The 23,839-nt window shown below is 51.0% G+C and overlaps 1 protein-coding gene across 1 annotated transcript in view; it reads left to right on the top strand.

The window, feature by feature from the left end:
• The first annotated feature begins 790 nt into the window (after positions 1–790).
• The window catches only part of TET3 (tet methylcytosine dioxygenase 3), a 127,945-nt gene continuing 104,896 nt past the window's right edge, over positions 791–23,839 (top strand). The window contains exons 1-2 of the mRNA XM_008064379.2: positions 791–1,093; positions 16,382–16,438. Of these exons, the coding sequence (XP_008062570.1) occupies positions 791–1,093; positions 16,382–16,438 (360 nt within the window). The remainder of the gene's footprint in view (positions 1,094–16,381; positions 16,439–23,839) is intronic.

Raw genomic sequence — 23,839 nt, 5'->3', positions numbered from 1 at the left:
AGCTTCGCTCCTCCGGGGAGGCCCCTGCGGCCTGCAGTGAGGGGCGTGTGGGGAAATTTTGGTGAAACTCTCGCAAGCCCGTGGGAGTGGGGCAGAGGGCAACTTTCTTAGAATTCTCCCTTCGGCCACCCCCTTGAATTCGTCGTCCAGGCACCCTTCAGCACCCTGCCAGGCCCCAGCCACCTCCTTCAAACAGGGAGTGGATGTTGAGTGCGTCCTGCTTGGGGTTCTGGGCAGCACTTCACAGGAGCAAGTCCCTTCTCTTCCCCCATTTTCTTTTCTCCCAGAAGCAGGAAGAGGTAGCACGTGAAAGTTGTCTCTGAACCCTAAGTGATGCGCTTCCCTTTTCTGTCTTTTTCAGGCAGCGCTGCCTTCTTCCCTATCCTGTCCCTGGAGGAGAAATACCAGGAGGAGAAACTCCTCGTCCTGCCCTGCCCCCAGCACACACCTACCTGCTCTTCTCATGCCTGGGTCCAGGGTGGGTGAGAGTGAAGAAGCCACCCAGCCAAGATGATCCCTTACCTGGGGGCCGCTGCTGGTGTCCTCCCCCAATTCCCGGGCCCCAACAGGTGGGAGAGTGGCCTCCAACGGAGCCCGATCAGACTGCTGCAGAGGAGGTGAAGAGGGGTCGAGAAGAGGCACCCATCTGGGAGACTGAAGCTACTTGCCTTCACCTTTGTAGACACTTGACTGTTTTAGGAAGGAAGGACCTGTTGGTGGCCTTTGCAGGCGGCAGGAAACTGGACTGTGGTTCTACCCTGGCTCCTATGCCCCTACCTCTGGCAGCATCATGAGCCAGTTTCAGGTGCCCCTGGTGGTCCAGCCGGACCTGCCAGGCCTTTATGACTTTCCTCAGGGCCAGGTGATGGTAGGGGGCTTCCCAGGGCCTGGGATCCCCATGGCCGGGAGTGAGCCCCAGCTCCGAGGGGGTGGAGATGGGCGAAAGAAGCGGAAACGGTGTGGTATTTGTGAGCCCTGCCGGCGGCTGGAAAACTGCGGGGCTTGCACTAGCTGTACCAACCGCCGCACGCACCAGATCTGCAAACTGCGCAAGTGTGAGGTGCTGAAGAAAAAAGTGGGGCTTCTCAAGGAGGTAAGCTGGCCCTTGCAAGGCTGCCCTGTTCCCTCCTGGAGGGCGCTGTAGTCACACAGGTCTTGTTAAAGGCTCGCTCAGTTAAGCCCCTTCTCCCATCTCTATCCTCTTGGTCCAACTTTGAGGAGTGTAACTGGCATTGGAAGCTGGTTTGGGCCCATTTACAGGCTGACAATTTGTTTGAGAGTAGCTGGGTCACAGAGGCTAGCACCCTCATCTCTGATGTTTACATTTGATGCAGGACAGCAATGTCTGACTTCACCTCTAAGTTTCTTGTCTTGATGTTGGAAGCCTCCGATGTTGTATTTCTTTTTCTTTTTTCTTTTTTTTTTTTGAGTTGGAGTCTCACTCTGTCGCCCAAACTGGAGTGCAGTGGCCACTCCCAGCCACCGCAGCCTGGACCTGCTGGGCTCCCGCGATTCTTCCGCCTCAGCCTTCCCAGTAGCCGGAATTACAGGCATGCGCTACCATGCCCGGCTGATTTTTTGATTTATCGTACAGATGAGGGTCTTGCTGCCCAGGCGGGTCTCGAACCCGCGGGCTCAGGAAATCCACTCACCTCAGCCTCCCAAAGGCGCAGGATTACAGGCTGAGCCACCGAGCCTAGCTCGATGTTGTATTTCAAGGTCACACTAATGCTTGGGTGACTTGGGCAATGATGGTGTCAGATAAGGGATAGAGGCTGATGGATTCGGGGAGGAAGCTCTGGAGTGACAAAGTGGTTTTTGCTGCCCTGATGGGGTGGGGTATTTCTTTCCTAAACATTTTCTTGAGTGCCATCTTTTTTTCTCAGATAGTCAGTTGAAACCTGGAACTTATGAGAAACCCATAACTTGGGTTCACCTAGAGTTCTGAGTACTTTTTGAGGTCAGAGACTTTATCTCTGTGTTCCCGGCATCTGGCACAGTTTCTTGGCAGGTAGTAGGCACTCAGATACTAATGCATGAATGAATGATGTGCTTCTGAGACACGGTCCATCTCAGGGAGGTGTACTCCCTTTATCTGGGGGTAGCGCGGTAGAGGAGGGAAAGAGGAATTGGGATGAGAGCAGCCGGAGTTGGGGTGGGAGGAAAAGAGAGAGGCAGTGACCCTGCATCGATCATCTTTCCCTTCCGTTCTGGTGGTGGACTGCCGGCTTGGGGTTGGTGGCAGCCGCGACAGCGGAGAGTTGGCAGAAGTAGGGACGAGCGGAGTTGGACAGCTTAGAGTAGTGTAGCGGCTGAGGTCGCTCCAGGCAGCGGAGTTGGCGCTGGACAGAGACGGAGGCCCACGCTGTCTGCTGGGGCTCCTCTGGCTCTGTCACTCATTTGTCCAAGTTCCAGGCAACTCGGGCCCCCTCTCTGGGTCTGTCTTCTCCTTGGGGAAATGGAGTAGTTGTGCTTGATGGATTTCAAAGCCCCTTCCAACAGAGCCAGGAGTTGCTGTGCTTCTGAGAACTAGGGCACCTGTGGCTGCGATGGGCTGGCGGCTTGTGCTCAGGGGTTTCCCTGACCTCTGAGTGCAGAGCGGTGCTGTGAGCTGGTGGGGTTGTGGTCCCGTGGCTTCGGAGAAAGATCCAAGTGTGGGAGGCTGGGAAGGGGGGTTGCCAGATGTTTCCGCCCCTTCTCACCTCTTCTTGTCCACTCCCTGTGGAAGCTGTATGTCATGACCCAGGCTTGCAGACTTGGTGCCCTGTTCTCCCTGTGTGTGGTTAAAGCAGACATCTGGATCACATGTGCAGCTCCCTATCCAGCCTGGGAGATGGTGTCCAGCCTCTTTGTGTTGCTGGTCTTGGAGGAGTTAGCATCCTCCTGGCCCAGTACCCTGTGGGTCACTGCCGAAAGGGAGGTGGGACCAGCGGTAGGCTTTACTTTTGGGCATAAGATTTGGGATTTTGGTGTCAGGAGGACCTACCCGATCTACTTTATGAAACTTGGTTTCATTACCTCCTTCCTTCTTGTGTTCCTTTCCTTCCCCTTCCTCCTCATTCAGTTCCTCCCGTAATTAAACGTGAGGGATGAGGAGGCTGAGCTTTCTGGGCTAGACGTTCTTGGATCCAGTGGGCTATATGAACCATGTTTAAGCACTTCTTTTGGCAACAACGGGGCATACCTGAGTGAAAGGGGCTGGGAGGGAGGCCAGGGCCTTGTCATCCTTGTGTGTAAGCTGCTAGCCCAGGCTGCCGGGTGGTCTTGGTTAAGATGCCGTGGATCTGGGTTGGCTGAGGCTTAGAGACAACCCTGCTGAGAGACGTCTGTGTCCCTGAGGACCTTGCGGTGGCCAGCTGTTACTCTAGGCCCCCAGGGTCAGGTAAGGTGTAGCTGGAGCGCTCATAGTGTCCCAGCACAGAGGGGCCCCACACTGGTCTGAAGATCATTGCTGGCCCTCAGTGGAGTTTTTCCAGTTTCTGGATAAACAACCAAAAGGGGACAATGGAGATTGTTTTTGTTTTTCCATAAAGCTACCTTTCTTTGACTTCGAGTAGTACTTTGTTCTAAGGTTATCTCCTTTCTACTTCTAGATGTTGAAAATGTGTTTTATGAAGTGAAGGTATTGTTAGATAACAGATCTATTTTTTTGACGTCTTTACTTAGTAAAATACAAGATGGTAACTAGTGTCTGTCTCCAAAAAAATGTTTTTAGTTGGTCCATTTCGAAGGCTGAAAGCCTGGAGGCCACTGTCCAGGCTACACTGCATGTAATGGGTGTACCTCTGGCATAGTTACAAAGCTGAGATGGACTTGAGAGACTGCCTGGGCGAGCGAGCCCCAAGGACCAGCCTAGCATTTGGCAGCTGCTGCGGAATGCTAGGACTGTAACCATTAGATCTTAGCTTTCGTCTGGCAGAGGGAACATGTCCCAGGATTGGGGAGGTTGTTTGACCCTGACTCTTCAGGGGCAGGACACAGCAGCCTAGAAGCCTCTCAGAAATCAGATCATCTACTTGCATCTCTGTGCCCTGGCATTTCCTCCTCTCTGTGAGAGAGTGTGTTTCTTTGGGCACCCTTTCCTTACTTCAGTTCTCATCTCCATCTCTCCCAGCTACCTTTGGGGCTTCCTTTGAGCTGCCTGCTAACAACTGCTTTATATAATCCCCTAAAGGGGGGAAGATTATCTTGGGTTTTCCATCTTCATTTCCTGATCCTCACTCCTCTTCCCAGGGTGCTTTGGGTGTGGAGAGGAAAGGTACAGAGAATCCCTCTACCCAGAAAAGAAGTTCAGCATTTGGGGACTAGAGACGGGGCCCCAGGGTGGGCCCTCCTGCCCTAGGGGCAGGTGACTACTTCTCTGGGCCCTAATGTGAGGTTGAGACAGGCTGGGTAGCTATAAGTAACACACCTGAAAGAGTTTACTCTTCTACTGTGGTTTTCCTTCTTAGTTCCAGGAAGGATTTAGATCCTGCGCTGATGTCGGAGGCTGTTTGATTTCACATTCTTTTTACCTGAGTTGTTGACTTGGAAGCACAATGAAGATTTGAAAAAGGTCCTAGAAAAGTAGCATTTGTTGAGTGTGAAGGCACAGTAAAGCTCTGAATCCAAAATAAGCCCCATGTCCTCACTATCTTGGGCATTGGTTTTCTCAGTTGTAAGATGGGGGTAACCTTTTTTTGTAGGGTTGTTGTGGGATTAAATGAGATAAAATATGCATAATGTCTGGCACATAGTAGGTAATCAATGTACAGTAACAAAACATTCCCAGAACACCTAGAAAATAATCTTTGTGCATAAACAACTGCATTAGCCTCTGAGTTGTAAACGTGCACTATGCATTAAATGCTCATCTCAGCATATTCTCTTGCTTGCTCATAGAAGAACCATGAAACTGGTCTGTGGAGCCAGGCAGAGGGAGGGAGGAGTTTGCTAGCCTCATTGCTGGGGGAGGAAGCTGGACACCAAGGAGCAAGGAGTCACTATGGTCCTGGGCCTGACGAAAATTTGCCTGTGGGTGAAGGAAGTAAATAACTGATAGATTGGGAGAATAATCCTTTATGAAAAGCCTGTATAGAAAAATGTGTGCGCAAGGTTAGAAGCATGACTAAGAACTCGGAGTGAAAATGAGGGAAATGGAAGGATATATGGAAATGGAATGTGAGGACACTTTCTAGCCTCTTAGCCCTGTGGACTTAGAGTCTGAAACAGATCTCCATGCCAGAATCAAGACAAGATACTTTGGAAATAGACATCTTGCAACAATATCGGAATACCCGATGAATCCTTGCCCAGCCTGCTGGTAGTTCTATTTTTTTGAAGGTTGAGGCTGTGAGGAGGGATCCTTCAGGCTGGCCCCAGGTCCCAACAACAAAGGAAGAGTTGACCAGGAAGTGGAAATGATGAGGCTCTTTAGAGAAAGGCACTCCATCTGAGCATCTGTGAAGTTCAGAGAAGACTGGGTAAGGAGAGGTGTTTACTGTAGACTTTATAAAAGTGCCTTTCAAATGCAAGCAGTTTTTAACCTCATAGACACAGACTCCAAGACAGAAGTTAGCTGGTGAGATAGGATTACTCCTTAAAGAGGAAACACTGATAGAACAATTACGAATGGTGGTCTCAGGAGGCAGGTAGTGGTGGAACTGAGGAGGACTGAACCCTCTGTGTGGCTGCACAGGCTGCACTCTACTGAGTGCAGGTGGTTATGCCAAACTTGTTACGTGGAAGGGTCGGGGGTACTAACACTGAAGGCAGATTCTGGAGTGGTTCGAGGCCTTACGAGGAGCGTCAGGAAGTCCAGTGGCCAGAATGTGCTAAGGCTGGTGGAAAATGCTCATAACAGTAAGTCTTTTATATCATCCCAGCAAGAACAAGAAAGAAGAAGTAGGCTTACAGCTTCAGGGACATAGCTAGGGACAGAGAGAGTGAGCAGCCATTGGGTCTCTTGTGTAGAAAGGAGAAAGGAGAGCCAGCCAGCTACCCTACCGGTGTCTGAGTCACTCATTCTCTACTGAATACCTTCAGATATGGTCTCAGAATCACAATCTTTAGGGAATTATGATTGAGAGGGCTAAGCCCAGATATGGTGACTCATTCCCATAAGCCCAGCACTTCAGGAGGCCAAGGTAGAAGGATTGCTTGAGCCTAGGAGTTTGAGACCAGTCTGGACAACATAGTGAGACCTTGTCTCTACAAAATAATTTTTTTTTTTTTTGAGTTGGAGTCTCACTCTGTCACCCAGACTGGAGGGCAGTGGCTGCTCCCAGCCACTGCAGCCTCGACCTGCTGGGCTCTGGCGATCCTTCCATCTCAGCCCTCCAAGTAGCTGGAACTACAGGCGCGTGCTACCATACCCAGCTATTTCTGACTTATTGTAGAGATGAGGTCTTGCCAAGTTGCCCAGGCAGGTCTTGAACCCGCGGGCTCAGGCAATCCACTCACCTTGGCCTCCCAAAGTGCTGGGATTACAGGCTGAGCCACTGAGCCTGGCCACAAAATAATTTTTAAAAATTTGCCAGAGGTGGTGGTGCAGGCCAAGGTGGAAGGATGGCCTGAGCCCAGGAGGTTGAAGCTGTGGTGAACCGTGATGGTGCCACTGCACCTCCAGCCTGGACAACAGTGACATTCTGACTCAGAAGAACAACAACAAAAAGAGGACCAGAAGACCAGAGAATGGGCAAAAGGTTCAATTTCTCAAGGAGATCGTGGGAAGTTATAAACACATAAGCCTGATGGTCAGTTTTTGACAGTTCTAGAACAGATAGAGAAAAAGGTGGTTTGTGAGACTTTAGAAAGGCAACTGGTGAACTTTGAGGATCCCTGTGGTTCTTTACAAAGCAGCCCAAACTAACATCTGAATTTCTGCAAATAAATGATGATATCTCCTGCCAGCTTGTTTGATGATTCAGAGGTCCAGTTTTTGACTTAATGTTATCCTAAAGGGAGGGCACTGATATGACTTTCCTCTTCAATCTTTTTTTTTTTAAATGCACAACGTAGATAGATAAGGGGTTCCACATTGGGGTAATCTGGGAAACTTAAAAAGCAACCCAGTGCCTGGGTCCCATCCTCTGAGGGATTCTGTTTTAATTATCCAGGACAGACCAAAGTGGTCTGGGGCTCCCCAGGTGTATCTAATGTATAGTTAGCATGGAGACCCTCTGATGCCGATGAGAGACTGAGATGATGGGCACCTCCCTGCCTCCCTGGACACTTCTATTGCCACTTGCTCACCTGAACCTTGGGGCACCTGTATGGCTCACAGCTTCACTCCCACCTTTGCGACTCAGTGGGCCAGCAGCATTGGCATCCCCTGGGACCTTCTTACAACTGCAGGCCAGGTGAGGTAGCTCAAGTCTGTAATCCCAGCACTTTGGGAGGTCGAGGTGAGGGGATTGCCTGAGCCATGGGTTCGAGAACAGCCTGGGCAATTTGGAGAGACTTCAGCCATACACTAAATCAAAAAATTAGCTGGGTGTGGTAGCAAAAAATTAGCTGGGTATGGTGGCGCATTCCTGTAGTTCTGACTACTTGGACGGCTAAGGCGGAAGGATTGCTGAGCCCAGCAGGTCGATGCTGGGGTGGCCATGAGCATGCCACTGCCCTCCAGCCTGGGCGATGGAGTGAGACTCCAACTCAAAAACAAAACAAAAAACAAAAACAAGTTGCAGAATGTCCAGCCCTTCCCCAGACCTGAATCAGAATCTGCACTTTAACCAGATCCCAGGTGATTTGTATGTTCGTGACAGTTTGAGGAGCTGGTCTGCAGCACTTCTGTGACTAGTAGAAGTGCATAAGACATGGCAAAGGGGAGAGAAATAAGTCATGGTGAGCAGGCAAAGAATTCCAGGTGCCATCAAAGGTAAAGAGGATTACCTTTGCTTACCCTGTGAGCCACGGAGACAAGAACCTCTTGAGATTGACTCCATGTTTATTCTTGTTCTTCGGGAGTTTGTTTTCTTCTTATCTAGGGAGTTGTTAGGAAAACCCATAAAGGGTGTGTGTGTGTGTGTCCGTCCGTCCCCGTCTGTCCGTCCATCTGTCCGTGTCTGTGTCCCAAGAATAGTTAGAAAAATGTTCTCAGAAGATGTTTGCAGCTCAGCAGCCTGATTCAGGAGTTTGGAGCCCCATTAGGCTATAGTATATGGTGGCTGTCACGCAGAGGAGGGCTGTGCCCATAGAATTGGGTCTCATGGAAGAATCCAGAGGCGTATGGAGCAGAAGGGCTGTGTGCCCTTTTCACAAGATGTAGTTAGGAGACATGTCAGATCTGTGGGTGGGTGGGTGGTGGTGGTGGTGGTGATGATGATGCAGCTATTAAGTTGAATGATAGAACAAGAGGCTAAGGAGGGCGGGGTAGTCTGGAACATTGAGCCCCAGTGAGCCTCAGTGGGATTTAATCAGGGTAAATGCCAAGTCTTGTACTTGTTTTAAAAAAGAAAAAAAAAGTACAAACCCTGATTTCTTAGCAGGTAGAAAGAACTGAAGCCCTAAAAAGAATATTGATAGTCTATCTTACAATCAGTCTATCTTGAAACCTGTGGCCATGTGCTGGACAGTCAAAGAAAACAGGACTGTGCAGCTTGCTAATAGGTAGCGGAATACAGACTGAGGCAAAGCTTGTGTGAAAGAGGAGGTCAGTCCCCTCGTGTACAGGAGTACACAGAAGTTTTATTACTGAGTGACAGTTACGAGCAGGCTGACTGAACATATGTTAGGAAAAAGAACTACCTAACATTTACAGTTATTCCAGCGCTGAGGAACTAGCCCTGAGAAGTGCTGTGTTCCCTGTGCCTGTACAAGTCTGGGTACTGCCTAGCAGGGAAGTTATGAGGACATCTTCTGTGGGGATGGGGGGAATTCACATTTGACAGTCTCTTGCTAAGACTATTTAAAATAAAAATTGGGTCTATTTTTGTAGTCTCTAGACAACTGCATTGTAGAAGAGACCTCTATCTTAGGCCACAACATTTTGGGTTAAATTCTAGACTTAGTCTTAGACCTAGACCTAATCTCAGACATGGATTGGGGATAAGGTCTGTGAACTCTCTGAAAATTTTAGCCAAATGTTATGTGAATATACAGGACTGTGTTTTCTCAGGGGAGTGGGTTCATGGTTTTTGACAGATTATCAAGCGTATTCTTGACCTTCCAATTTAAGAAGCAGGCTCTACTACTGGAGCTGTTTATCATGGTAGCTATCAGCCACAGTTGGCTATTTAAATTAAATTAAAATTTAATTTAATTCAGTAACTCAGTCACACCAGTTGCTTTTCAAGTGCTCCATAGCCATGTGTGGCTAGCGGCTTGCGTATCAGGCATACAGATCTAGCGATTCCACCATCATAGGAGGTGATGGACTTAGTGTTGTGGGCTAGCCATAGCGTGTCCCTGAACCCTTGCCAAGGCCTCTTTCTAGGTTTGGGAAATAGCTGTCTGGATCAGCAGCTCTCAGGGGGAATTCTTGGTTTAGGATCCCAGCCCCCACCTCAAGGTAAGTGGTGCGTTCTGTGTAAGGGACAATACTTTTCTGAGTTCTAACCCACTGTGAAGCTCATTGCTTCCCCTTGAAGGCATGGCTTATCTGCTATGGGGAAAGAATAGCAGTAGGAGTGAGGTGTGACTCTTCCCCGAGAGGCTTTTTCTGTGGATTCTCTAGTGGGGAAAGGGACTCTTCCCCCTTACAGTCTTGATCAGAAGCCCCAGTGAACCTTGTTTATGTTGACTAGCCCCAAGCTTCCTTCCTGGGCCCCGCCCAGAGTTGGTGCCACTCAGTCTTGGGTTTTCTCATTCTGGAGAAGGCAGCGTGGTGACTGGGTGGATTGGAAGGCCACATCCAGGGTCTCAGGAATTGTCACTAATTTCTTACTCCATTGCCCATCACTTCTTCACAGCTTTGTTATGAAATGAGGGTAGGATGCTCAGGAAGAGAGGAGTTATTGGGAAGGAAAGAGACCCCTTCATCTTCCTTTTGAACCCTGCCACAGCCTGGCTGGCTGTTTCTGGGAGAGTTCGTTGGTGGTGGGTGGGTTTCTGCCTATGTCTGTGTAGGGCTGAGGCTGCTGCCACACCCAGAGTGGATAAACCCCGTGGTGGCCTTGTCTTCTGTCATTTGTGTAAGAAATCCAAAGACCCAAGTATTGATTAATCACTGAGCAAAGGAGAAAAAAGAACAGCAGCCCAGTGTGGGATAAGTGGCTGGCCTTCTGGTGGCCACAGTCTGGAGTTGGCTGCTTGCTTGCTTCAGGTAGCACAAGCATTGGGCTGGGTCACCCTTCCGTGGCTCTGCTCCTACATGGCTATCTCTGACTTGTACAGATTCCAACTCTACTGTGTTCTACCTCCCCCATACCTAATCAGGGAGTTAGTGGACAAAATACACCCCCTGCCGCTGTTAGAGCAGCAGTTCCAGATTCTCTCAGTGGAAGGGGTTTGCATTTGATGGAGTCATTTGGGGGCATTGGCCACTTCAATTCTCCCATATCCCCCATCCCTCCTAATTACTGCTGGGGCAAGTCTCAGGAGAGGGATATGGAGATGCTGGGTCACAAACAAGTAACAAAGTGCTGGGCTAGAGTCTGCTCCACTTCTGAGCCATTCTTGTGAGGAGGACATTGGGTAGTTCTTTCCTGTCTTATTTGTTATTGTTCTGCCCTTTTGGGGTATGCTCTGGGTGCCCTGGTTCCCTTAATGATGCTGGGAATGATCCTGGAGCCCGAGAAGTGAGAGAGAGAACGACTTGCTGTGAGGGCTGGGTCCTGTCTGGACTGTGTTTACCCTGTGCTGCAGGATGGGGCGCTGCAAATGGGGCAGGGGATGCTGAAGGGCAGTATATGAAGAGCTGATATTAGGACAAGGAGTAGAGACACCTTCCTGGTGTCTCCTGGGTCCCAGGATCTATAAGGTCCCTTATACTGAGGAAGGTACCTCCTCTCCCTGGTGTTGCTTCAATTTTCAGAGGTAGGACACCATCTGCTGTGACCTGTAGATGTTCCAGTTGCTCTCCTGGCCACATTCAGCAAACCTCACCTGGGACTAGCTGTTTGCAAGGTGCTGTGCTAAGTCTGAGCAGCTGTAAAGAGAGGCACTTTAACCCTGTCCTTAATGAACTTGTTGTCTGGGGAGGGAGACAAGAATGGAAACAAATAATGATGGTACATTCTGATGGGGATTTAAGGGAGGGATGCCTTTGAAGGCAGAGACTGGCCTTAGTCTAAGCCTTTGGGCCCATAGAAACCAGTGGCGAAGGGAAATGTGTCTTGAGAGTTTCAGTGTAGTGACACGAGAAGCATGAGAAGGGGAAGGACTTCTAGGAGGAGGGAGGCATCTCCCTGAACCCGCAGTGTGTAGAGATGCTACTTGAAGGCTTGTGGCTGGTTGCTGGGGTGTAGAATGATGCAGACAGACTGCGGGGTTCTGCCAGAGGATCCGGGACGCGGAAGGTCAGACATTTTGTGTTTCTCTTAGAAATCTTCTGACAGGGCTGCCCCAAGGTTTCTAAACTGCTCAGCATTTATGTCCCACCTTCTCAGTAGCATCATGTGGTTTCTTGTTTTGCTTAGGTCCTGGAACATTTGGTGGTCCATGGCTGTTGAATTTGGGGTGAGGAGACCATGTTGAGGTTCATAGACTATAAGACCATCTCACAAGCAGCTAGAGGGGTAGGTGGGGTATAGGCAGAGTGTTTAATGCTACCTGTCAGCTTGGGTGGCCTTGGGTGCCTTCTGTTGTTGGAGTGGAAGCATGAGGATGGGGTCGTTGGCTGCCTCTGACCTGTTTCCCTCGGGTGTCGCCGGGTACCTTGGTTCAGTCTGGTTCTGCTGCATCTCTAAGGAAAGGAGCGTCTTTTCTTCTGTTGTGCTGCTCCTCCTTGGCTGCCTCCTCCCTGTGATTGTCATTGACACAGACTTCCGCTGCCAAAGCTAATTGTGAGGCCTGAGCAGTGAATGAAGGCAAAGGCAGTTCCCATGACAACTGCAAGGATTTTCAAATATAGGAGATGATGTGTGTGTGATGGGCAGCAATTACTTGGGTGGAAATTGATGCGTGGACACCGGGGACTTCAAACATAGGCTCTGAAGGTAGAGGGGATGTTGGTTTGTTTTTGTCTTTGTTTATGTTTTTGTTTTTTGCAGGCTCCTTTGTATGATGGAGAGGGAAGGAGGTCACAGAATTCCCTCATAGTCGATTCCAAGTGCCTTCAGTGGGTAGAACATTGGGCAAAACTCTGGAGCAACTTTGGAGAGGCAGGACTCCAGTCATTCTGGTTGGTGATGCAGGACACACATACAGAGACACAAATATCAGTATCAAGTGTAGAATGAGAAATGTTAGAAGTACTGTCAGCTGGCAGAGGACTGGGGTAACTGGAGAAGGCTTCCTGGAGGAAGCAGGACTTTATGTGAGCTTTGAAGTAAAGCCCTATGAAGAGTGACCTCATTCAGGACACAGTCATGGTGAGGAAGGACGAGAAGTCCATCTCCCTCTACCTCTGCCAGCTCTAGAAGAGGTAGGTGGATATGAAAAATCACAGAGCTGCACAGAGCAACTCTGACTGTACAGCTGCAAGTGAGGGGGTGGCAGAAACCCTGCCCGGTCACTTTCTGACTGTGTGACCTTGGGCAAGATGTGTAGCCTCGATGTATGCCAATTTCCCCATCTGTAAAACGGGTATGAACAATTCCTGTCTGATTAATTTGTTTTGAGGGTTAAATAAGATATATATCATGCTCCAGGAAAGGGACTGACATGGAGTTGGTGCTTGGTTGATGCTCTTTCAAATCCCCCCAAATATGTGTCCTGGATTATGTCTATTTGCATTCCCCTGGACTTTAGATATCTATGTGGGATCCATTCTGTGGGTATCTGTGTTCTTGAGGTTCTTGGTATTAGGGCATTTTGTGTGTCTTGAAAGTGGGTGAATCCATTCACCTCTCCCCAGTGGGGAGAGCTGTGGCCTCACTCTTCTTGCTGGGAGCACAATGGGGGCTAGGGATCATGATGGAGGATAGAGAGACACCCTTGGCTCCCACACATAGGGATCCCAGGTACCTCTGGGTTGGTCATTGTGAAGCCTGAAATGTAGAAAAAGGGACAGAGATGGGAGGAGGATCAGGTAGGGAGTGGAGAGTGTCTGGCTGGAAGCAGAATGACTCCAGCATGTGCCTCTGTGACTCCCTCAAGCCCTGGAATTCAGAAGAGGGAATAAGGAACCAGGGTGATAGGGGATGGGAGCAGGTGGACTGCCTTGGGGGTCATGGCTCCTCTCTAGGGTAGCTGAGGGCTGCTGGAGGACAGGGTGAGGACTTGGAGTTTGGGGTAGGGCTGAGTTAGCACGGGATGATGAATGGAGTAGGGAGTTGGGGTAGGAACTTTGTTCCATGGCTCCTGCAAGCTGGTGAGGAAGATGTGTGCCGGTTGGACAGTCTTGAACTAGGCCACTGTTCAGCTGTGGCAGGTCCTGCCCTTACAGGAGAGCAGGTGTCCCTCAGACCAGAGATGCGAAGGCTGACCAGGAGAGTGGCCTCCGCATCTCAGTGCCCATTCCCCTGCTTCTCCACACTCCTTGTGTAGAAACTCAGCTCAGCACATTCCAGCTTAGTGCAGAGCCTAGGAAAGTGGGGGAAGATAGAGCCCCCGCCCACATAGAGAAGACTGCCATGTAAGTAAATAACTACACGTCATCATGACTGTGTGTAGGGACAGTACACTGCTCTGTGAAGACCCGGGAGGAGCAGGTGATGCTCATGGGAGTTGGTGATATGAGAAATTGGCAGAGGGGAGGCGGTGTTTGGATTAAGCTTTGTACCACATTAGTTTGCCAGGTGGGGGAGGTGGATGAAGGATCCAGGCAGGAGGAGCAGCACTGGGAAGTCTCCAAGGTATGAAGAAGACCTTACTATTCCCAGATCTATAGCGTAAAGGGAAGTGTTTGGGTTGAGGTGACCTCAGTCTTCTTTGCATATCCTTGGGGTTGGCAAAGACAGAGTTTAGAGAATTGAAAAGAGACGGGCCTGGATTTGAACTCCAGCTTGCCACTCACCTACTATGTTGACAGGCGAGTAATTTAACATCCCTAAGTCCTTCCATTTCTGTGTAAGAGATGAGCTTGTGTGTGGAGTAAGTCAAATGAGATGATCCTGCACCAGGGCCTGGTGTGTCGTAAGGGCTTGATAAACTTGTCTTAGCTACTGCAGTAACTAGTTGTTACTGTCCAAGCAGTGTTCGTCTCTGATGAACAGCAGACTGGGGGGGGGGCAGAAGGCGGGGCAGGGACTCTACTTGGCCTGGTCAAGGTAAGAGTTGAGGGACACAAAAACCCAATTTTCCACTGTGAACCTTGGCTTAAGATACTGTTCCTTGCCATAGTCTGGCACCTGCCTCCCTTCCTATCCTAGAGGAACTCAGTAGGGCTTCCCCTTGTCCCCAGGGTGAGGCAGGTGTGGGCCCTGATGCCTGCTGGAGTCTTCACTAGAGACCAGCTTTGCTGTGTCTCCCAAGGCAGCCCATCCTGTTCTGAGTACCTGCTTGGGGCCCCAAAGAAGGGACAGCAATTAGGCATCCGTGGTGGAGTGGGTAGAAGAGTGAATCACTGGGTCAGGGGCTCTCACTTATCCTAACGAATCCTGTGAGTCACTTTTCTTTGACCTCAGCTTATTCATCTATGAGAATGAGAGGTAGCACCCAGTGAGTTCTTGAAGAGATTAAGAGTGATGGTAGCTGTTGCATTTCTTTACAGGAATCCTCACAACTGTGTGAGGGAGCTGCTATTTGTAGTTCAGTTTTACAGATTAGCAAAAAGAGGCTAAAAGAGGTAAGTTACAAGCAGCTAGGTAGTGGTAGAGCTTGGAATGTCACCTTCCTGGGAAGGGGAGACTCTGGTGTGTTTAGCTACCGGGAATGACTGGAGAAGAGAAGCCTGTGCCCAGGGATGCCCAGGAAGTAAGTTCAGGAGTGGATTTCCGGGCCTTCCTCTACCCTTCTGTTCTTTCTCATCCTGCATTTCCTTCAGTCTCCTGGGAGTTGCAGCCTTCAAAGCCTCAGAGTCTGGAAATGGGAAGGCCAGAGCTCTTGAGGCCTAGGCTACCTCACCTTCTCTGCCTTTTCCTGGAAATGAGATAGGAAGCCCTGAGGTCTCGGGACCCCTGGGGTTTTGGGGGGTCCCGTCTATAGCCTCTTCAAGTTAGGAGAAACTATCATGGAGTGGCAAGGGGGAGTCTGTCTGGCGTGGGGTGTGTTCAGGCACCCTGGGTGAGCTATCCTAGAGTGAGGTGTGGGTGAGTGGGTGGGTGTTGGAGGGAGACCAGGCCAACCTGGTGAGGCTTTCAGCTGCAAGAGGCGTGAGCTCCAAGAAGCCTGTTTTCTGAGGTAGGAGTTGAAGGGAGGGAGGAAGAGAACTGCATAGTAGTTAAGAGTACGGTTTTCAGAGCCAGACAGACCTGGCTTGGAGTCCCGGCTCTGCTGTTTTCTAGCTGTGTCACCTTGGGTAAGTCGCTTCACTTGTCTCTTCAGCCGCAAAATGGGGTGAAGGTTCGTGCTGCCTGGGCTTTTTCTTCTTGGAAGATTGAAGGGGCTCTTGCCCCGCATGCCCGTATCATGGGCTGGGTACTGTCCTACCTGCAGCCCAGACATGCTGGCACTGGAGAGCTGCGGGAGCGGGAATCCCACCAGCGCCAGACCTGCCGGAAACGCAGTCTGTCATCTTTGACCCTGGAGGTGCAGAGGACGCCTTCTGGGTGCTTCCTTCGGGGTGCCCTCGGGAGGCAGCTGGGGTGCCCTGGGATGCCCAGCCTGCCAGGGAGCGGCGGCGGGCCTGGGAAACTGCCAGCGCGGCTCAGCAGCACTCCCCCGCCCCCACCTCCCGGCTGGGCAGGTCCGCCAGCGGGGGAGTGAGGGGGGGGCAGGGCCGGCTGCAGGGATTGGCTGGCTTGCGCACCGCCCCTGCACACCAGCCGGGGCGGGAGGGAGCGCAGCCGGCAGCTGGCCGCCGCCTCCTCTGCAGTGCCTCCCTCCGTGCGCTCCCTCCGGCGGGGATAATGGGAGGCCCGGCGGCCCGTGCACCAGAGGAGGCCGGCCGAGGTAGGGCGCTGGGCAGGGGGCGGGTGGAGCGGACGCGGGCAGGAGGGCAGTGTCCTCTGGGATCTCGGGAGCGTTCAGAGGGAGAACTGAAACAAAAACACCCTGGAAGGCAAAGGAGCCCGTGAACGGGATTCTGGGCGGCAGCTGGAGGCAGGAAGATGGTCCCTGATCGCCTTTCTTTCCCAGGCTGCCTCCCCTCCCGCTCTCTTCCTTCCCCTTCAGGGGCGCTGGGGGTGTAGCGGGAGGACTTTGCCGCTTTCCTGCCGCCAACCTGGCTCATCGGTCTCTCTGGCTTCTCTTGCAGGTGGAAATAAAGGCTGGTGAAGGAGCCGGGCCGTGGAGACAAGGAGCGGCTGTCAAGGTACCTTGTGTGTGTGTGTGTGTGTGTGTGTGTGTGTGTGTGCGCGCGCGCGCGCTGCGAGGTGTTTGACTGGATTGGATAAAAATAAAGGGTCTCCTCTGGTGATCCCTTAATCTCCCACTGTGTGTGTAGCAGCAGCTGAGGGGGAGGGGCGACGGGGGTGTGGGCGGCCAATGAATTCTCAGGCCTGTGTGGGTTTTGTTTGGATTCTTTTTGCTTTCTCAGCTGGATGGTTTGGGTGCAGTTGGGGTTTGGTTTGTTGAACTTTTTTTTTTTTTTTTTTTAAGACATGCAACCCCCTCCCCACTCCTGCCTCTGGAAATCTCTGAAGTATGTCTCCTGGCACTATTGGTTTGCATCCAATCTGCAGAAATGGGGGGGGGGGCTGTAAGAAAGAGAGAGAATTGCACTCCTGAGTCTGAAGCTGATAGGGTGTCATTAGTCATGCTGCTGTCACCATGGAGATGGCTGGAAAGGAGAGGAGGTGGTGGGGGTGAGGATATTTTGGGTAGGGTGGGGGCTGATGCAACATCATGATGGGGAATCCAACGGGCGTCTGCTGTTATGCTGTGTGACTTGGTGTCTGGAGGCCTGGGAAAGGAGTGTTCCCAGGTGTGTGGGAAGCAGAGAAGGGGGCACTGAAATCTTCTCTGTGTGGTTGAGAATGGTGGCTGGGGTATTTGGGGCAGGGCAGGGGAGGGGAGAGTCTGGTAGAGTTATTGGCCATGACTAGGAAACCGTGGATATTTCTCCCAGTTTGGCAGGGACCAGATCAGTAGATTATTTCCTTGGGCTTTGCCCCTCTTTTCAGGGCTGGGTACCTGCCATGAGTTTGGGATTACTCAGCAGTATCCTCTGCTGGCCCAGGGTGGAGAAAACAGACTGGGAGGATGCTCAGTCTCAAGTCTAAGAGCAGAGAGGCTGAAAGGAATGTGGGGGACAGGTGGACAGAGGCAGGCTGTGTGGGACTTTTCCTAGCAGAGAGGAAGCTGTTTCTTCTCCTGCCTCAGCCCCCACCCCCACTCCCCCTCAGTCCAGGACTCTCTGGGGAGCTGGGGGAGCCTGGTTGCTTGGGTAGCAGGTGGGTGAGCTGCTAGTGTCCCCAGATGCTCTTTGTCGCTCCTCCCTGGAAATCCTCCTCCTGCCTCCTGGGAAAGCTGTGGGAAGCTCCGTGGAGGTGCTGGAAGTGGCGTCCTGCCACCTCACTGTCTGGGTGGGGATGCTGGAGGGAGGGCTTTGCTTCCCCACGTGGGGTGGGAGATTGTGGGTGAGGCTGCAGGGTGGATAAGTAGGCCTGGGTAGTTCCCTGGCTTTGTCCCAAGGAACTTTAGGCAAGGAAGTGCTTGGGGAAGGGTGTGAATTTTCTTTCTGGAGCAGCTTCTGGGAAGAAGAGGAGCCAGGTGGCATCAGCTTCCCTGGGGAGGTGGGCATGCTTTGGTGAGACTGGGAGTAGTGGGCAATCACCTGGGATGAGGCTGTAGGAGGCCTGGAGGCAAGCAGAGGGTGGCTGGTTCTGTAGATTCTGTGGGTGGGGAGGAGAGAGCTGTGAGCTCACCTCACACGCCAGCACTCATTGTGTACTCTTCTCCGGAACAGAACCCCTCCTAGATTGGAGACCCGTGTACCACCTCTGCTTCCTTCCCTGGCCTCCCTCTGCTCACTGGGGGAATTGTAATCACCTTTTGTGCTGTTGCAGACTGTGGACACAGAGATTGTGGAGTGGACCTGTTCTGCCCCCAAGCCTGGGAAAAGCAGGCCAAGGGGATGAGGATCTATGGGCTCAGGGAGGGGCAGCCCCCTTCCTTGTCGGTATCTCTGGCCTTGTCAGCCAGAGCTTCCCTCTCTGCTGGGAGAAAAGACGGCTGGCAAGTTTGTTTACTCCCGAAAGCACCCCCTCCTACTGTAGTGATGGCTCTCCCTGGCAAACCTGCTTCTCTTCAGCTCTTTCCAAGTGTGTTCGCTCTGTCTCCCTGCCTGCATTCTGCTGGCCCAGGCTGAAGACTGGTTTTCTGCAGCCCCACTGGTGGCTCTCAGCCTAATATTCCCCATCCCTTAGTGTTGTGGGCATGTGGTAGGGGCAACTTGAAAATCCAAGAAGCCTTCCTGACAAGCCTTGCTCCTTCCTCTTCTTTTAGTAGATTGAGCTTGCTGAGTTTTTAAACAGGTTGTATCTGTGCTTTTTTTTATTGTCAAGTTGTCTGTCTGAGAACCATAGCTTTTTGGCCCAACTTGGCCACTGCCAGCAAACACTCAGGTCTGAATCTCCCATTCCTGGTGTCCTTTTCCCCCCATATGGGGTTTCCTTGGGTGAGCAGTTTTGCTGTGGTACCCCATATATCCTAGGTGAGGCAGTTTTGTCAGATCCTCTTCTGTTATTAGGTTGTGGTGTAAGAAGATGTCTGGTATATGAGTTCATTCTGAGATCAAGGCAAGACTCTGGGCACAGGACAAAGAGGGTGTTACAGACGGTGTTCCCATGATATGGGTGCAGGATGAGTAAGCCCCATTGGAGAATGGTACCAGTTGCCAACAGGAATATGCACATCTACCGTGTGCTGAGTCCTGCCAGGGTTTCAAGAATACCTTTGGTATATGAGTATGCATGGTGCCTAGCACGAGGACAGAGTTGAGCTTAATGAATGCAGGTTGACATTTTACAGTCTCACGTGTGATGTGTCTACCAATGTTATCTCAAGGAACATGCTATAGCAGACACTGTTGCTGCCTCCTCCTTGGCCGCCTGGATAGGAGTGAGTGCCCAGTTCCGAGAGCAGGGCTGTCTTGCTTTCGGGCTCCCACGCGGCTCCCACGCTTTGCCCCATGGGAATCCTCAACTGGCTGAGGATGTCTGGAAACTATTTTGGGACTGTGCCCAGGATCTCTGCCTTCTGTCTTTCTTTTTGACCACTATAAAAATACCCTGTTTTCAGGGATCAGTGATCCTCAACTTTCTTGACATCGTGGGTCACTCCCACTAGTTGCCTGCTCTTCCCACTCTCCAGCTTTTTATGATGGCTCGGGAGGCACCCCTTTTCTCTCTGGGGTGTTTACAAGCAGCTTAGGGACATATGGAAGCAGGTGAGCATGTCAAGCTAGAGCAAGAAAGGAACCGACTAAGAGGTTTTCAGAGTTGAGTTTGAGGATGGAGAGAAAGGGGGGAGGTTCCCCGTTCATGGCAGGAACTGGAGTTATAGTCCCAGAGCTCAGCTTTGCCTCTTTGGCAACCCCAGCCCTTATTATTGAATGTCATAGAGGAAGGAGAGAGCTTTGCGAGATATATACAAGAGCAGGCTGAAGAGAGAGCCTTTCTGTCCATGATGGTACAGGGGCCCTGGATCTGCCTTCAGGGACCACCGTGATGGCTACTGCAGCCCTCTCACTGGGTCGACGAGGAGGGGCCTGGGCACTGGGCTCCCTCCAGCTGCAGGTGGCCGGTTCTGCTAGAAATGGGATTTGTGGTCTTGCGAAGTCCCCTCCCATATCCCTTCTCCCCCACTCCCCCCAGGCTATAGCCAGTGGTTTGGCTGGGGTTGGGGCAGGGAGTGTGGGAGGGACTTTGGTTTGGCTCAGCGTTTGGGTCTCCCAATCCTCTTAAGTCCTCTCCTTCCTACCCCTGACCTCTTGGGCTTTTTGGCCTCATTTCCTCTAACACCCTGGCATCTGGCAGCTAGCTGAGGACTCCCCCTAGTTCTCAGTATATCTGCAGCTTCTGAGAAAGAACTGGATTAGTTTAGGAAGTATAGGCAAGTAGGGGCAGGGATGGCTTGTACGGCTCAAATCTATAGATTCTCGTGCTACCCAGGAATCCCATTCATTTCATCTCCCTTTCTTCTTCCCTTCATCATTCAACATTGGCTGAGCATTTATCATGTTCCAGGTGCAGTCCTAAAAAATAAGAAAATTCATTATTATTTGATTCTCATGAAACCATTGGAAGTAAGAAACATTACTACATTACCTAAAATTGTTACTCTAAGTGGGAAAACTAGCATTGGCAGCTATTGTTTTTTATGTATAGAACACTTTTGACCCTAACTTTGTGTTTGGGACTGTGAACTTGCACATGCCAGACAAACCCTTTTGCCCCAGATGCACCTGAGTCCCTACATTTGCTTTTTCCACTGGCTCAGGGACTTTGAAGGAAGAATCAACATGCCAGTTGTTTTCAATAAGTTGTGTTTCCAAGATGCACCGATGACAGAAGTGGACCGGCTGGGAGGGAACTTAGTTTTGAAAAGAAGGTATTCGCTTTAATGTGTTGGGTTTGAGATTTAGGTAGCTGGGTGAAAATGCTGTGCTTGAGAAGTCTGCCTTGAACCTGCAATTGCCTTTGCTCATGAAGAGTACAGGTCCTGCAGCCCTGATGCTTCAGGGATCTCCAGTGAGACTCACTGGCTGAGAGGAGAAAGACAAGAAGTACGGTTGTCAGTTTCTTTCCTCCCTGTTTCCTATTCTTCCACTCTTGGGTTCTGTCATTAACCGTGGGGGAAGTCACTTAATTTCTGTGGACTTCAGTTTTCTCTGCAAAGTGAAGGGGTTGCCTTCAAAGGCCAATTTTTCTCAAATCTAGGGAAGAACCAATTTTTGTTTCTTGTTTTTTTTGCAATGTTTGGAAACATTGCAAAACCAACACACAGTCTTGCTTTGTACAGCTAGTTCGCAATTTACAGCACATGTGGCGCAGCACCATTCAAGCTGGTCTATGAGCCGTTCAATGAGGCAAGTCCAGTGATTGTGCCCCTGGATGTCATGGTAGCTTTAAATTGCTGTTATGGTTCCTAAAGACTTCCTCTTAGTTCCTATATTTATGTTGTGGTGGACTGGTGATAAACAGTTTACGGGCCATACCTTGAGCAGCACTGCTTTTAAACTTTGCTTCTGGGAGAGCATAGAGTCTCCTCCTCCTCCTCCTCCTTCTCCTCTTTTTGAGTCTTGCTCCATCACCCAGACTTGAGTGCTGTGACCTCCTGAACTCAAGTGATCCTCCTGTCTCAGCTTTCTTTCTTTCTTTTTTTTTTTGAGTAGGAGTCTGTCTCACTCTGTTGCCCAGGCTGGAGTGCAGTGGTGTACTGTTTACAGCCACTGCAGCCTCGACCTGCTGGGCTCAGGCAGTCCTTCCACCTCAGCCTTCCAAGTAGCTGGAACTACAGGCATGTGCCACCGTGCTCAGCTACTTTTTTGATTTATTGTAGAAATGAGGTCTTGCCAAGTTGCCCAGGCTGGTCTTGAACCCGTGGGCTCGGGCAATCCTCTCACCTCGGCCTCCCAGAATGCTGGGCTTATAGGTGTGAGCCACCATGCCTGGCCTGTCTCAGTCTTCTGAGTGGTGGCTAGGACTACAGTTCGAGCCACCACACTTTTTTTTTTTTTGTAGAGATAGGGTTCTCACTATTTTGCCTAGGATCTTGAACTCCTGGCCTCAAATTATTCTCCTGCCTCAGCCTCCTAAAGTGCTGAGATTATTGCCTTGAGCCACCAGTGTACCTGACTTGGGTTTCTCTGTTTTGATGCTTCCCCATCCTTTCTGGACATGACTTTTCTACTCTCTGCTGTACCCTCTGCTTTGGGGACAGAGCCACCACTTGGAAGAGTAGTGGTCTTCCTCAGAGATTCTCTTGGAGTGCCCTGAGCAAGTTACTCTCTTTCCCGCTTCTGCATAAAAGAATGCTTCCTGCTTCCCTTTCATGTCTGCAAGACTGGAAGTCTGATGGAGCAGTGTCAGAACCCTTGGTGACCCCTGAAGGGGCAGGGTGTGTGTGTGTGTGTGTGTGTGTGTGTGTGTGTGTGTACACACTGCATGACTCGGAGGAAGAGAACAGTGATGGGCAAGGCCAAGGCTCCTATAGATGTTGCTGTGAATTTGGGCCCTGCAGGAGACTGAAGCTCTATGGCCACAGGCAGGGCATCTTGAATTTTGCATTTTCCATTTGATGACTCTTAATAACCTAGAGGTGTAACCTTTTTTTCTGGGGGCTGATCAGGCTCTGCCCTGATTTCTGTAAGGACAGAAATCCCAATATTTTTGACGGCATGAGTTTGGCTGTCTTCCCCCTACTTTCTTCTCCTGAGGGTCTTTGGCCTTTTTGTTTGAGATGGTAAAGATTAGACAAAAAAATAAAAACACTGATCTCCTTCTGCCCTGGCAGCATCATCCCTCAGGAGGAGGGATGGGGATTTAGGTAACAGTGTCTTGCCTCGAAGGTATTCCTTAGGAGGCAGACATTCCAAGGATTGGAAGATTAGGGTCTGAGCAAATCCTGGATACCTTTGTGGCCTGGAACTGTTGTGCCCTTGGTGCTTAAGTAATTGGATTTTTCAACCCCGCCTCCAAGCATTTTTCCCGTGTAATCCTAACCTCATGGGCTTTGCAGAGGAAACAAAGGCATTGAAAGGGTTTGCAACTTGCCCCTGACAGTGAGCTCCTGAGCTCCATGCCCTGTTGACTGAATCTTCCTGCTTTGCCTCCTCTGCAGTATCCACTGCCTCTCCCCAAACCCCTCATTCCCAGGAGTCTGTTTTTCTAGCTTGCAGGCCTTGATTCCTATCCCTGCTAAGCAGATGGAGTTTACATAAGGCACTGTTTTCTGCCAGTCCACCTTCCTGTATCATCTCTGGCTCCTGCTGGCCACTCTGCAGAAGGGGGAACAGTCAGGGAGGCAAGTATCTCCTATCAGTGGCAGAGAGAGAGAGACACACCCTGGAAGGGGTTAAGCAGTTCTGGGCTGAGACCCTTGTCTGAATCTCCAGACCAGCTTCCTCTGCTGCTCCTTCTCCCTGGGGCGTGACCCTTGGGCCAAGTCATTTCTCTGCTGGCTTGAGCAAGTTCAGGTTGGGGCACAGAGGTCTCCCTACTGGACCAGCCTCTGCTGGACCCACAGAGGGGAGACTGTGCCTTCACCATGTGGATCACTGTTGCCCTGCACCCTGGGCACTAGGGGAGGAGTACAGAAACAGATTTTCAGAGGAGCCCTGGAGGTGGTGCCCAAGAGATTCCCATCCTGTTTTCCTTGGTGCTGTGGATCCCTCTCTCTTCTGTCCTCTCATCCAAGGACACTCTTCATGGTCTCAGCCCTTCCCCACTCCCAGTTCTTGTGCTTTGAGCTCAGCTCTAAGTCCTAGACTGAGCAGGGAGGGCCTCTGAGGATATGCTTTGTGAAGTGTGGGCCAAGCGCTCCGTGTTACAATCATCTAGGGACTTGTAAAATGCTGAGGGCCTACCTGGCCAGGAGAGCTGTCTGCTAGAGTCAAACCCATGGGCTCCTGCCCTACAGTTGGGTAGAATGGGCACAGGATGAGGGTGGAATGGAAGCCCCAGATGTTGGTGCTGGATGCTCTGGGCAAGTGGACTGTGTGGTATCTCTTTCCTCACTCACCCTGCCACTTGTCCCTGAGCCGGTCCTA

The sequence above is a fragment of the Carlito syrichta genome, unplaced genomic scaffold (genome assembly GCF_000164805.1).
Source record: "Carlito syrichta isolate Samal-C Ts95f unplaced genomic scaffold, Tarsius_syrichta-2.0.1 Scaffold307324, whole genome shotgun sequence".
NCBI lineage: Eukaryota > Metazoa > Chordata > Mammalia > Primates > Tarsiidae > Carlito > Carlito syrichta.
Note: the sequence above shows the minus strand (reverse complement) of the source record. Positions and strands in the feature narration are given on the sequence as shown.